At 34.2% G+C, this 15,186-nt stretch overlaps 1 protein-coding gene across 1 annotated transcript; it reads right to left on the bottom strand.

Annotated features, from left to right (window-relative positions):
- Window positions 1–1,456: 1,456 nt before the first annotated feature.
- Window positions 1,457–8,454, bottom strand: LOC110101424. Its single transcript, XM_020829317.2, has 6 exons — window positions 7,706–8,454; window positions 3,317–3,534; window positions 2,975–3,151; window positions 2,745–2,900; window positions 2,090–2,366; window positions 1,457–1,758 (listed from the first exon to the last, which is right to left on the bottom strand). Exons 1-6 carry the CDS (start codon window positions 8,049–8,051, stop codon window positions 1,523–1,525), a joined length of 1,410 nt encoding a protein of 469 aa, XP_020684976.2. The 5' UTR covers window positions 8,052–8,454; the 3' UTR covers window positions 1,457–1,522.
- Between the last annotated feature and the right edge of the window lie 6,732 nt (window positions 8,455–15,186).

The following is a 15,186-nucleotide window of genomic DNA, read 5'->3' as shown; positions in this document are numbered from 1 at the left end:
TATGAAAAAAAAGTGAATGAAAGCTTAAATTGTTCAATCTCTTAGGCTTCGTTTGGAAGAGCTTTTTTGCTCTTTCTTAAAGCAATTTTCAAGTACAAATTTTTTTATTTTTTTATTAGACAGATACTTCAAGGTGTAAGAAAGTCGTCTCAAATAAAACCTTAATCAATATTTATACACAAACCTACATAAAAGAAAAAAAAGAAAACAACTAATAACAATAACAAACATAAAAAATAAATAATCCTAGGACTTGTCTGTCCATAGTTTGATCTATTTAAGTTGATACCAAGTGAGCAATCTATGGTTTTTCTTTCATTTCTTGTATATGAATCCATGGCTTCTATATTTCAATATCTAACAATCGTGTAGATCACTCTTAAACTTCATTTGGGACAGCTTATTGCTTTCTAAAACATTTTTATAACACAAAAAATTATAGTTCATAAAAATTTTTAATTAAAAAACTCCTTTAAAAAACAATAAAAAAATTATCCCAAATGAAATCTTAATATAATGATTCTTGAACCCCGATTATATTGTTATGATTGTTCAAAAGTTGGATGATATTGATTTTATTTTTGCCAACATTTTTGGATGATATGCACAATATGTTAAAAGCCAATAGAAAGGTGGCCCAACTCTATGTAATTGAACAAACATAGTAAAGGGTCTCACTTGAACAATTAGAGAATGTCAATCAATAAAAATGTATACAATGGCAGGGCCTACACATTACTAGAAAAGGTCTTAATTGCAACACTAGTGGCAAATAATTATGGTTCATATGCGATAGAGATAGTTATTGCACAAGCCTTGCTAGCTAAAACTACAGTGTAGACCTTGCTGCAAGTTTGCTATGACAAATATCTTAAAGAGGACATCAATGATGGATGTGGAAGCCAAGCCAAAACTATCATTATAGCCTAAAGAGGAATAGCTTTAATACACCAAAGTATGCCATCTCCAAGAAGAAAGGAAAATTTATTCTGTGCGGAGTCCAGACCCCAATAAAAATGTGTCACGTTTGGTACCGAGCGGTACTGCGGCTCGGTACCGCTCAATACCTAAGCGTAAAACGGATGGTTCTCCCGTCCGGTGTTTGCACAAAATAATCTCTCCCAAGAAAGGGGCAGTAAAAAAATCCAAAAATTCACCACTCAACAAGCTAAGCAACTAATGATGGATGATTAAGAAGGGCCTTCTAAATAAATTAAGGGAGATTTACATACATACCACCCTATACTATTCTATTTACATATTTAACACCTAAAACTTTAATATTACATATATACCACCCATGGTTCATTTTCATATTAAATATGAGTGGTAGGAAGTTAATATGAGTGGTATATTTGATATTAAAATAATATAGGGTGGTATGTATGTAATATTAAAATTTTGGATGTTAAATATGTAAATAGAATGGTATAAAGTGGTATGCATGTAAAATTTCCATAAATGAATCAAATAGCATTCCTGGAAATGAATAAATGAGCATCTAAATACATCTCTCATTTAACTACATAAGCTTTTCAAGAGGTTTTACCTTGTGTCTATGGCCTATACTGTTGACAAGATCCCTTCTGGTACACACTGGAAACATGTTCATATTAGGGATCCAAAGTCGCCTGAGAACATAGGGGAAGCTGAGCTGATCTCTAGATGTAAATCGAACAACTTCATTGAACCACAGGCATGTGAAAAGATTTGTCAGCGGCGTGTGCTCCCTTACAATGATAGATGCTTCTGCCAGAGCTTGAATAGCCAAAGCGATGCCAAAAAATCAGTTTAATCACAAACTGAATTTTTTTTTTTCCTCAATTTTGAATTTATTTTATGAATTTGACACAAAATTTTATGTTTATTTGTTTGCCTAACAATAATGCTTCGTTTGGGACGGCTTTATTACTGCTTCGTGAAGCAGCTTTTTAATACAAAAATTAAAAAAATTATACTAAAAAGTTGCTTTAAGAAGCAGAAAGAAAGTTGTCTCAAATGAAGCCTAACTTGCAAACTTGCAAACTTTTTCATAAAGGCTTGAGAACAATAAAAATAGTTCTGGAAGAGCTTAATCTAATTTCTTTACCTTTTTTCCCATGAAGCCTACTATCAGCAGGAATGCCATCATAACGGTACTGCTTGATCTGCACGTCCACTTCTTCAGGGGTCGCTTTGTGCTTCCTAACAATGGCCTTTGCCTCGTCATACAGGTTGCTACGGGCACCGTGCTCTGAAATGGCAAATACAGAATTCGTACGCCAGAGAAGTGCCTCCAGCACTCCTAATGGATCTCTTCGGAGCTGTGACTTTGAATCCACCCAAATTGAATATCTAGCTTGAGGAAATAATCTGTGGCCCAGCATCTGAAGCATTAAATTATTAAAGCTCAGTTTTAAGTCCAAAATATGTCAATGATTTAAACAAAATAATACAACATAATTGATATTCTTTTAATGTACAATACCCCAAAGGGCACCGTATTTTAATGACCAAGCTTTGACTCTAATTATATCCTAATCTATATCCATATAGTCTAAATAATAGATCAAAAACATCAAAAACTACCACATATACAAATGCATATCATCATTAACTAATCATTGATATTTTCAGATATTAAAATAACTTATCATTTACATACTTCATTTCATTAATCCTAAATTCATTATCTGCTAAGTTTTACCTCCATTTCTCTAGCAACAATTGCTAAAAGAAAAAAATCAAGACAGACTCTAAACTACCTTAGGAATCTTTCCATTCAAGCGTTGATCTGAGAAAGGTAGATCCCTAACAACAACAATACGCCATCTACCAATCATGCTATCATCACCAATTGTATTTCCTTCTGCCTCCTGCGCAGCAAGAGTTAATTCATCCCAAAATGCCACATAGCAAACCTGCCATAAATACCATTCAATTCAAAGGAGGTATAACAGTGAGTACAAGTGTAATTATGAACGCATCATATTACCTTATTTAAAGAAGCTTCACTCATCCCAATCGGTTGATAAAGATCATCTCCCCCTCCAAATGCACATGTACATACCACTACTTTGCAATCCTTCATGTATTGTTTATCTTCATCAGAAAATTTAAATCCTCCAGCATCACTGTAAAAACCACAATGCACCTCAGCATTGTTCTTTACCTGAAAAAAGCCATAAACTTTGATAAACGTGCCTCAAATGAAAACAAAATAGCACAGCCCACATATTAAAATAAATTACCCATCTTGTAAAAACCATATCAGATGCAACTATAAATAAACCAAATTAAGAAAAAACAGCCAAGGCATTTGAATATAGGATATTACATTGAAGCTATCTTCTCTTTCTTCAAGTGTTTGATATCCACTGAATAAGTTAAATCTAGCAGTTCCATTTTGGTGCCTTAACATTGTGGTGTTACCTTCAACAGGATACTGGCCAGAATCGGTTTTGTATGTCACACTCTTGACTGGAGAACTATGAACGACATTATCGGGAAATTCCAGCTTGTTCAGATCTTCTTCTTTAAGCATCTTTAGGCAAACTGGATGAATCAATAGTTAGATATGCAAGCACAAAGTATTAAACAAAATTATGTAAGATGCTGACTAGGATGCAAGTGAAAAAAAGAAAAGCATTTGATCAGGAGAACATTTAAGATTATGCAAGATCTATGAAGCCATACAACACAGAGAAAAGGAAAAAATAATTAATTTATTTAGAATGCATAATATTGAAGGCTAACATAATACTAAAACAAAGTGTCAAGAAGTCTAGCCATAAATTGAAAGCTTCAAGGATGGCTTGCAAGTTTACTCGATCCTTCTCAACATTGGGCAAGCCAACCATTTAGAAGTCTGTTTTTAAGAGCTTAATGATTAGATAGAAAGAAATAAAGTACTCATTACATGTGAACGATTTCAGGTTGCAAACACAGATTTGATAAGTCCCTTTGTGATACTTAGTAATAATGGTTTTCAATGATGAAAATATAAGTACTGATGCCAGACAATCTAGGGTCTAGGATTTCCTAGGTGATCGAATGCCTTGAAATGACATGCAATGTATAAAAGTATGTGATGCTAAAGAAATTTCTAATGAACATGCAAACAATTCAATGAAAAGAAAATACCAAATAAATATGAAACGATCCAAATGGCACCAAACCAATAACACAAGCAACTACTCATCAGCTTAGGCACTTCACTGAAAAGCAGTATAGCTCAAATATGTGAGCATCACTTGATGAGGACATCGGACCATAAAGAGTCTACCGTACGAAAGGCCGACGATCTACGGCTGTAATTGAGTCGTTATATTTCTAGTTTTTATTGTTTGTATGAGACTTATTTATGTTATTAGTTTGTTCCATGTTTTGCCCCTCTTAGTTGTCTATGTTTTGGTTGTTATTGAGGGGTATTGTTGTCTTTTATTTATTTCATATTTTACCCTCTACTTATGTGATGTGTCAAGGGTATTGTTGTATTTTGGTTTTTCCCCTTGTTTGGGCCAATATATATGGCTCCACCCCTCATGTAATGTTTTTGATGTTTATGTTATAAAATTCTGATTTTGTGTGATCTTGTTCTCTTGGAGAATTGACAGTGTGAGCGTGAGAAGTCCTTGGAGAAGGCAAAGCATCACCCAACAGCCTTTGGACTCTTGTTTTTTATCTAGCCGAACGCCCAACCCCCATCCTGCGCCAGCCGAGCGTCTCCCACCTCCACTGGCAGCCCCTACAGTCCACAATATTCTGCCTCACCACCAACAACAAATGCCCTTTCATCTTCTCTTGTGACCATTATTATTCCAACATTAAATGCGCTTGAACCCTTGGTATTCCCAAGCATAATTAATGTAGAAATCAATTCGGATTTTCATTTAATTTGTGGGATTTTCAAACCACATTTCTATCTTGCCAAACAACCCTCATTAAGTTTCAAATTTTCCCCTTCCAAAGCCAAACATTAATTCCCCCATTTACCCATGCACAATAAATTACAATTCAAAGCTTGTAATTAATTAGTCAAACTTCTCTTAATTACTTTTCTCTAATCCCTAGCCTACTCATTCCTCTTCCCATGTGCTGCCATTAATTCCCAAGCAATTCCCTAAGCTCCACTTAATATCGCCTTGACTACCTTCCCCTTTCCCAAGCTGGCCGACCCCTTCCCCTTCCCTCTTTCTCTTCATTTCTTCTCCACGTGACTACTTTTCTCTCCCATATCAGCTACACTCAAAGGAGAAAACAGTGAGCCTTCAAATTTAAATTCAGCCAACATCAAGGAGAAATCTCATAGAAATATGAGGGCATTTTGCAAGAGAAGCAAATATATAAAGATAGCCATCAAGGAGCCCAACTACGTTATTATTAAGCTAAGTATCTAAACGATTCTCCTCTTAGTCAGATACTTGGTTAGACTTCCTTCTTGGTAACATCGTTGCAAGTTTGTTATTTTATCCACTCTTAGTTCTACTTAAATTTGAGAGAAAGGACCTCATTTGCATTGTCCTTTATTGAATGTTGTGCTTGTGCCGGTTCACATGAGTTCTGTCTCAATTATCTTATCCTTTGCAATGTCAAGCCATTACATGCTAGTGTTCAAGTAACTTCACTTGTTTCTAATTCAAATAACCTACCGTTCTTACTGTTTTGCAAAGTTTATATTGTTGTGTTTTAATTAATTCTAGCAAGCAATCTCTCTTTGCAGGAGTTGATCATTCAGTCCCGCATCATCACTAATAGATATACTAAAAGAAATTAGCATAGATGGTTTCATATCATATATAAAGAATAAAAAAAGCCAAACCAGCTTAAAGTGTGTGCATAACTATCAAGTATTGTGGTTTTTTTTTTAATAATCCGGAGCCTTCTTTGAGTGTGTGCATGATCTTTAAAGCTGGTTTGGTTTTTTTCTATTTTTTTACATGCTTCAAAAGCCCAGGCAAATGAAGAAGGAACAACAAAGGCTTCAATGTAAAATCTGCCAAAATAAAAGCAATAAAACTAAAGAATTAACCTATTTTTAGGAGATGAAATATCTTGGTATATGAAACTTTTCAATATTACTTTGAAGGCTAAAAAGATGTCATATGAGTGGAGAAAGAGTGTGTTGATTCCTATTTTTAAGAAAAAAGGTGATGCACAAGAGTATGCAAATTATAGAGGAATTAAGTTAATATGTCATATATTAAAATTATGGGAGAGAGTTATTGAGCTTAGGTTACTATGTGATACTAATGTTTCTCAAAATTAATTTGGATTCATGCCAAGTAGGTCTACTATGGAAGCTATACATTTATAGAGAGGCTTGATGGAGAAGTATAGAGAGAATCTACATATGATATTTATTGATTTAGAAAAAAGCATATGATAAAGTTCTAAGAGAAGTACTGTGGAGAGTTTAGGAAAGAAAGGAGTTAGTAATACTTATAATCAAGTCATTAAGGATATGGATGCATGAGCTGTTAATTGTGTTCAAAACACAAGGTAGTTTGACCAAGTACTTTCCTATTTCAGTTGTATCACATTAAGGATCAACTTTAAGCCCATATTTTTTTTCTCTAGTCATAAATGTTCTTACCAGACATTTGCAAGACTCTGATTTATGTTTATTGCTCATGATATTCTCCTTATTGATAAGACTAGAGAGGGAGTTGAAGAACTTGAATTATGGAGGTCAACTGTGAAGTCTAAAGGTTTTCATTTGAGTAAATCTAAAACCGAATACATTGAGTGTAATTTTAGTAGTAATAGAACTAGTGCGGAGATTGTGACTTTGGGCGATCAAGTCATTAATAAGATTACAAATTTTAGATATCTCGGGTCTACAGATAAGGATATTATTAGTAGAATTCAAGTTGGATGGTTGAAGTGGAAGAATGCATCGGGTCTATTGTGTGACAGAAAAGTACCCCTCAAACTTAGGGAATAATTCTATAAAATGTTAGTGAGACCTATAATGCTTTATGACGTAGAATGTTTTCCATTAAAAGAGAAGCATAAAATTAAGTTAAGTGTTGCAGAGATGAAGATGCTCAAGTGGATGCATGACTTTACTGTTAGAGACGGAATGCAAAAAGGTTGGAATAGCTCCAGTGACAGATAAGATTAGAGACAGTAGTCTTAGATGGTTTGGACACATAACTCAATGATGAATTCAACCAAATTTGTGTTCAGATCTTAAGAAGAAAAAACTTACCATCTATGAATGAAGTCTTCTCAATTATAAAAGTCGATGAAAGAAGAAGGATGATAATGCTTGATAATCCTATCTCGGATGTGTGATAAAATAATATAATTAAGATGAATGTGTGAGAAAAATATGATGGATATGTAGAATAAGGAACATTTGAATATATGAAGTAAGTTGAGGATACCATCTATAATTAAAAAGGTAATGAAGAATAGGCTTAGGGTTATTTGGTTCAATCACATGAAGATTGTTGTATCCAATATAGTATGTTTTATTCAATATTATGTTGCTTAACAATATAATATTATCTGGATAGATTGAAAGGGTTGCTTAAACGACAGCCATGTTGCATTTGACAACTTCATGATAGTAGATCAAGAGCTTATAATATTAGTAAAAACAACACAACATTCATTAATTTTATGCAAATACCAACAAACAAACAACCAATAAAGCTCAGCAGTAACCACATGACGCTCAGAGAAATAAGAAAACAGCATTTTATTTGAAGCATCTTACCCTCTCTCACGCCATTGACAACTCTGGTGGTGGGATCCAGGTGATTCAAGTTCGTTCTTTGAACCTGAGAACCCTCCAGTTGCCGCTTTTCCACCTCGACCTTCTCGCTTTGTTTCCGCCCGAGCTTCGAGGCCTCGAACGCAAGCAATAGCATCGGCGGAATGAAAATCATCAGCGGCCACCACCTCGCCAACAACCTTAAGGCTCGGTCGAGGAAGCCCCTGTTCGAGCGTAGGAACTGCTTCTTTCGCTTTCGGTGGCCATGGACCTTCATCTTCCCAACCGGCTCGTTCGATTCATCATCGGAGACGGAGAATGAGATGCTGTTAAGCACTGAAGAGGACATTGGAACCGATGGTGGAGCAGGAATCTAGTGTTAAGGGGCCGTTTGGATGCAGGATTTATGCAAAATTCTGGCAAACGGGATTTGAACACATCTTAAATCTCATGGAAAAATAAATCCTCCGTTTCCCTCTTCTTTGCCGATTTACAGGATTTGGCCGAAGAAGCGCGCGAAACGGGAGCAAGATGGTCACCTCCGCAGCGAGCAAGCCCCGAAGAATGCCGCCGAACTGTGTGACTTCCGATCCCACAGGAAGGGAACGTCGTCGAAGGAGGCGAAGAAGCGACTCTTTCAAAATCTGCTTCCGGCGAAACAGGCGAAGGCCGAACGGCGAAGAAAAAAGCGAAGCAGACGAGGGCCGAACGGCGACGGCGTACTTTGAGAACGGGAAAAAGCAAATCCTACACTGGCCTATCGTGTCCTAAATTAAAAGCTAATCTAATTAGCTTAATTAATATGATTTTAAATATAAATAATTAATTAAATTATTAATAATATAAATGTTAATTGAATAGCAATAAAATCATTATTAATAATAAATAATTAATAATTTATTCAAATAACAATTAAATAATTAGTATTGTTATGGACCAGAACATTGAGATAGTAGAGAGATAAGGAGCTTGACGTCCTAGTTTTGAATGAAGATCAAACACACATAAATAAAAAAAGAGAGGTGCGAGAGTCATAAGAGACGCTAGTATTTTTATGTGAAAAATCTTGAAAAAAGTACATATCATAGGGCCTGAACTTAAAATGATTTCATTAGTGTTTGTAGTCGATTATAAATTGTGCCCTTCCTCAGGGGAAGATGTTAGCTCAAAGTATCATATAGAGCACATTACATAGTTAGGGTTGGAAGAATTCAATGATAAGTAAGTTATTCTCAAGAGAACGTTGGCCCGGTCATTTGGTTAGCAGGACGGTGGAGGTCAGAGGGATCGTTATTAGCAGGCGACGAATGTTTGAGGGAGCGTGGTCGGGGGGCGACAGTGGTTGGAGGGGCTATAGTGGGCGGGCAATGGATGTTGAAGGGACCATAGTTGACGAGAGACAGAGGTTAGAGGGACCGTAGTCGGTGGGGGACAGCTGTTAGACGGACTATAATATGTGAGCGATTGTGGTCAAAGCCTCAATAGGGATATAGGTAAGCACACGACGAGATTAGAGTGACCGTTATATAAATAATATTAAATAATTAGTTATTTGTAATAATAATTAAATATAATATTAATTAGATAATATCATATAAATAATAATTAAGTATTTATTAAAATAATACATAATAATTAATTATTAATTAGTATTATGACTAACAATTAAATAATTAGTTAAATTATTTGACAATTTTAATAACTTTTAATTATATTATTTATAAATTATACTTAATTGATGATAATTAAATTTAAATAAATAATAATTTATATTTAAAATTATAAATTAAATTTGACACATTAATATGAGTTTTCTTATAAAAATCGCCTAGATTACATTGCCAATATTATTCACAAGGTTTATTATCAGTACTTAATATTTTTTAATCAAACAATTTTAGTATTGAACATCCTTAAGATTTACTAATATTACATGAAATTACTCTACTCAATTGCCAACAAGCCGTAAGGGTTTTGGGTTCTCTCTTCATAATCTATTTGCTTCTGCGATGGGGAATAATTGGAACCCTCTGGAGCTCTCGATCTTCAAAAGTGAAAGAAATAACTGAAAGGTGTTTATCAATAGGCTTTGGTTTGTTGTAAATATGTATACAATATTTCAATGCATAATTTTGAATTTTAGATATTTTGGTTTCATTTTGGGACAGCTTTATATTAATTTTTTAAAGTAGTATTGTTAGTATGAAAATTTTTAAATTTTAAGAAATTTTTATATTAAAAATTTATTTTAAAAACAGTAAGAAATTATTCCAAATAAAACTTTTATTTGAATGAGAAATATATATGATGATGATTATATCTCTGATGTATGTATCGTACCTTTTCAATTACCAGAATTACATGGATCATTGTAGTGTTGATATGATCTCAGGTCATTAATCCCAAGTGATAAACCTTACTTCAGTGTTGGTTGATGATGAGGAAGAGATTATTACGTGTGAAGTCTCAGATACAGAGAACCGTTCTTTTGTGACTGTTGAAGCTACTATTCATCATTGCATTTTTTTACAATTCATCAATCACAAAACCAACGGTTTCTCTGTGTTCAGATCCCGCATAATAAATATATTCTGATAAGAGAGTGCATTCGTCCTATTTGAAAAGAATTTATTTCATAAACTCATCGCCTAACTAATAATGGAATTGCCCTCCTTAAATCTTCTTTGATCACCATGCTTGCCTGCACAATGGCAAAATTGTTATGATAGAGGGCCAATCCAATGATGACATGTGCTAATTCAGAGGTGCCATGTCTTGAAGGCTCGATGAACAAAATTGACATACTTGTATCATCAAATAGTACTTGAGTCTACAAATGACACTTTGCATTAGGCTGTAAGAAGATGAAGCTACCCTTTTTAGAATGTTGATCAACTTGAGAACTGGTCTGTCAGTGTTGAGCGTCAATAAAAGCTTTTTGCTGTGGCTTAAGGCTTGATGTGCCTTGCTTAACTCCTAACATTGCCATATATTTCTATGCTGTGATTTGGGTAATCACTCCAATTGGCGAACTAACAAGCCAATGAAATGGTTTCTCTTTATGTCATATAGACCTTGGGATGGACCTGCCTGGTAAAAACCTATCTGCTATCATGGAGCCTACAATCACCAATATTCGTCCATACAAAAATAAGTTGTGAACTTAGGTTCAATATTGGTGACGGCCTAAGTGTTCTAATATATTGTCAGTTTCATACGTAAATATAAGCTGTGATTGGTGCATTAATACAGACAATTCATTGCATATTATGTGATCGCAGGTTCGACCTCCGGTTGCCGCTGACTACTTCTTCAGATTCATGTGTCCAAAGTCGATTGATTCATATCTTTAGAAGTTTTATACTAAATCTAGCTTTAGATAGAAGTATAAAAAAGTCCGGGGACATAGAGCCAAGCATTCCAAACAAAGTCATAATCAACCTAAACTTACATACAGGCCCATAGTTACAGTCTTACAACCAAACATTAATATAATTTAACATAGATTTTGCGTTTTAACTCAAATTCGGTGCTATCAATGAAGCATCGAACTTTATTAGGTAATTACAGCTATAACACCAAAACATAGTCAATTCTCGCAGGCTCTAGTTGTCCCAGATTAGTTCTGCTAAGCTGGAATGTGGGAAAATAATACATGACCGAACAGCAATAATCAGCAAGATTTTTATATGAAATTGCTGCTCACTTTGTTATGTACATGCTAGTTTAATAAAAGTGGCCATCAATTGGAAATTCTGGGCAAAAATTCAATGCTGTCCAGCCAGCGTTTTCTTTTTTGGGCATTTTCTATCAACTCTGGGTATAGCCTCAAACAATACCGCAACAAGTCCATGTAATCTGCGACTGCAAAAGGAAATGAGAAAGCTGCTCATTATGTTCTTGGTAACCTGAATTTTTAACAAATTCAAGTGCACACACATATATATATATTTAATTATAATATATATATATATCAGTAGTCTGTCAAAATTGCTCGTTCTTGTCTTAGGTGTTTCAACTGATAATTAGCTTGAGTTTGATTACTGTTAATAGATAAAATATATTCATAAGTTAAACACAAATAAGGTGTTATTGTGCTCATGGTTTGGCTTCCATACTAACTTAGGCTACATTAACATATAAATAAAAATATGCACACTCATATATATATAATATTCTATCTAACTATTTAATAATATTATATTTAGTATGTATAATATCTTATGTACACTTACAACAAATTGGAGGCTTTTGACCTTCATAAGATGAGGTATTACTTACTTATAGTCAACTGTTAAAATACATATTCTAGATATACAACACAACAACATCAAAGGCATCTGTCACTGTGTGGGGTCGGCTACATAAGTCCTTTCTCGCCATTGTTGTCATGTTAGAAGTTAAATTCTATATAATATCTACACAAAAAAAATCGATTTCTTAATATGTTTCTAACCAACCAAGTAAGACTTTTTTTTTATAGGCTCTCCTACCTTTTTTACATAAGTCAAATTCTAAAACCTCAACTCTAAGCGGGTTCCATCCAGGCCTCCGTTAATTGGTGACCAAATCATCTAAAGTGACTCTCTCTAATCTTATCTTCCACTGGAGCTACTCCAACCTTTTCACGTATATGCTCATTTTGTATCCTATCTCTAAGGGTAAAGCCACTCATCCACCTAAGCATCCTCATCTCTGTAACACTTAACTTAGTATTATGCTTCTCTTTTACTATAGGCATGTGGTTCACACTTCACACAAAAATCTTCTTAGATATAAACAAACAAAAATTTGAACATCTGATTTCAAAGGAAAAGTCTCAATCAAAATTGTAGAATAATCTATAACTATGGATAGAATTGAAAAAATTAATCCATTATTATCTCAAGAAGATTTACAGCGATATATGACTAAATATAAATATATTCATATAGGATTAAACCAGATAGTTTTTTAAACCTCTAGCCCTTTCTAGGTTTAAATGGTTCCATTCTTTCTTGTCTGAAAAATGATTTATGTCTGAATTGGGCATAATCTCTTATGTGATGTTATGGAAACTAGTCAATATATCATGAACCAATTTATTTCAATACTTTTCCTAATTTAAGTCTCTCATTGAGATATGTCAATCTTTTTAAAGTCTCAAAACTTAAATTGGAATATAGATATGAATTTCTTCCTATAGAATTCATTTTAAATAATGAATTATTTATGCCCAAATATTAAAAGCTTTTCCAACCAACAGATAGAACTACATTAATAGAAACTAATTTGTTGGCCTCTAAAATATCTACAAATTGGGTAGTAACATTAAGAAGGGGAGTAACATTAAGAAAGGTAGTCACCAGAAGATCACTAATTGGTTGGTGAGGTTACTACTATCACCGGAGGGTCACTATTATTAAATAAAAATCCTATTAGCACCCCCAAGAAACTAGCATTGAAAAAGTTCTGTCCTAGCTGCTCTATCACTGTTGACGATTTAAAGGAGTACACTTGAAATTTGACTCCTTGGTCGTCAACACCGAGATTGGGGATCCCAACTTTAATGATAAGAAGGATTACGATCAACAACGACAGCTCAGTTAATATCCTGTTTTATTCCACCTTCCTTAGTTTAGTTTTAAGGGAAAAAAACTCATGCGAACAAGTAGATCATATAGATAGATTCAATTAAAGACTCATGAGAATTAAGGATCATCACTAACATAATCGCACTTGAAATTTCCCTCAACAGGTGCTCACCATGGGTAGTTTGTGGCAATCAAATCAAGATTGTGCGAATTATAAAGGAATTAAGTTAATCTGTCATACTTCAAAACTATGAGAGCGAGTTATAGAGCGTAGGTTGCGGCGTGATACTAATGTTTCTCAAAATCAATTTGGATTCATGCTGGGTAGGTCTACTATGGAATCCATACATTTATTGAGAGGTTTGATGGAGAAATATAGAGAGAATAAGGAGGATCTACATATGATATTTATCGATTTAGAGAAAGCAAATGATAAAGTTTCAAGAGAAGTGCTTTGGAGAGTAGGAGCTATTACATGTGTTCAAACACAAGGTGGTTTGACCAAGTATTTTCCTATTTCAGTTGGATTACATCAAGGATCAGCCTTAAGCCCGTATCTTTTTGGTTTAGTCATGGATGTTCTCACTGGACATTTGCAAGAGGATGTAACTTGGTGTATGCTTTTTGCTGATGATATTCTTCTTGTTGATATGACTAGAGAGGGAGTTGAAGGTAAACTTGAATTATGGAGGTCAACCTTGAAGTCTAAAGGTTTTCGCTTGAGTAGATCTAAAACTGAAGATATGGAGTGTAATTTTAGTAGTAATAGACCTAGTGAGGGGATTGTCACTTTGTGCGATCAAGTCATTAATAAGAGTACACATTTTAGATATATTGGATCTATTGTTCAGAGTGATGGTAAAATATATGAGAATATTATCAGCAGAATTAAAGTTGGTTGGTTGAAGTGGAGGAATGCATTGGGCTTGTTGTGTGATAGAAAAGTCCCCATCAAACATAGGGAAAATTCTATAAGATGGTGTTGAGACCTGCAATGCTTTATGGCGTCGAATGTTGGCCATTAAAAGAGAAGCATAATACTAAGTTAAGTGTTGCAGAGATGAGGATGCTCAGGTGGATGAGTGGCTTTACTCTTAGAGATATGATACATAATGAGCATATTTGTGAAAAAGTTGGAGTAGCTCCAGTGGAAGATAAGATTAGAGAGAGTTGTCTTAGATGGTTTGGTCACATAAAACGACGGCATTCCGATGACCCAGTTTGGAAAGTAGAGTATTAGATTTAACTTATTTTAATAAAGGTATAGGTAGACCTAAAAAGACTTGGTTAGAGAATATTAGAAATGATCTTTCCTTATTAGATTTAAACGAGAAATTGACTTTTAACAGGACACAATGGAGAAAAAGGATTCATGTAGCCGAGCCCACATAGTGGGACAAAAGCTTGATGTTGTTGTTGTTGATATTGTTATTATAAGAATATCCGGATAATAAGGAGGCAAGTCATCAAGCTCCTTAAATGTTTGGGATGATGGATGGTCCTCATGTATCACCATAAATTAATTCAAATGAATAAGAGTTTATTTTATTACTAATAAAAAGGGATACAAGAGTATGTTCTGCTGGTTGACACACATCACATTGAAAATATATGTGTTTAATCCTTTGAAAAGTAAATAAAACATCCATTGAATAACTAGGAGTGATTAGTGACCAAGACGGAAGTAATGGAGCCAAATGCATCTGTATTTGACAAGATAAGAAGAGATAAAGCAAGCTACTCTTGACTCTATTTGAAGTGTTCGATGCTTCAAAATATTAAAGTTAATCCCTTTAGTTAGCAAGTCCAAACTTCCTCCCAAAAACTTGCTCTTGAAAACATAATAATGATGAAAAATTATAAAACACTCTTTTGTGATTTTTGAATCGAAATAAGGGTTGTTGACAACTT

The sequence above is a fragment of the Dendrobium catenatum genome, unplaced genomic scaffold (genome assembly GCF_001605985.2).
Source record: "Dendrobium catenatum unplaced genomic scaffold, ASM160598v2 fragScaff_scaffold_1365, whole genome shotgun sequence".
Lineage (NCBI taxonomy): Eukaryota > Viridiplantae > Streptophyta > Magnoliopsida > Asparagales > Orchidaceae > Dendrobium > Dendrobium catenatum.
Note: the sequence above shows the minus strand (reverse complement) of the source record. Positions and strands in the feature narration are given on the sequence as shown.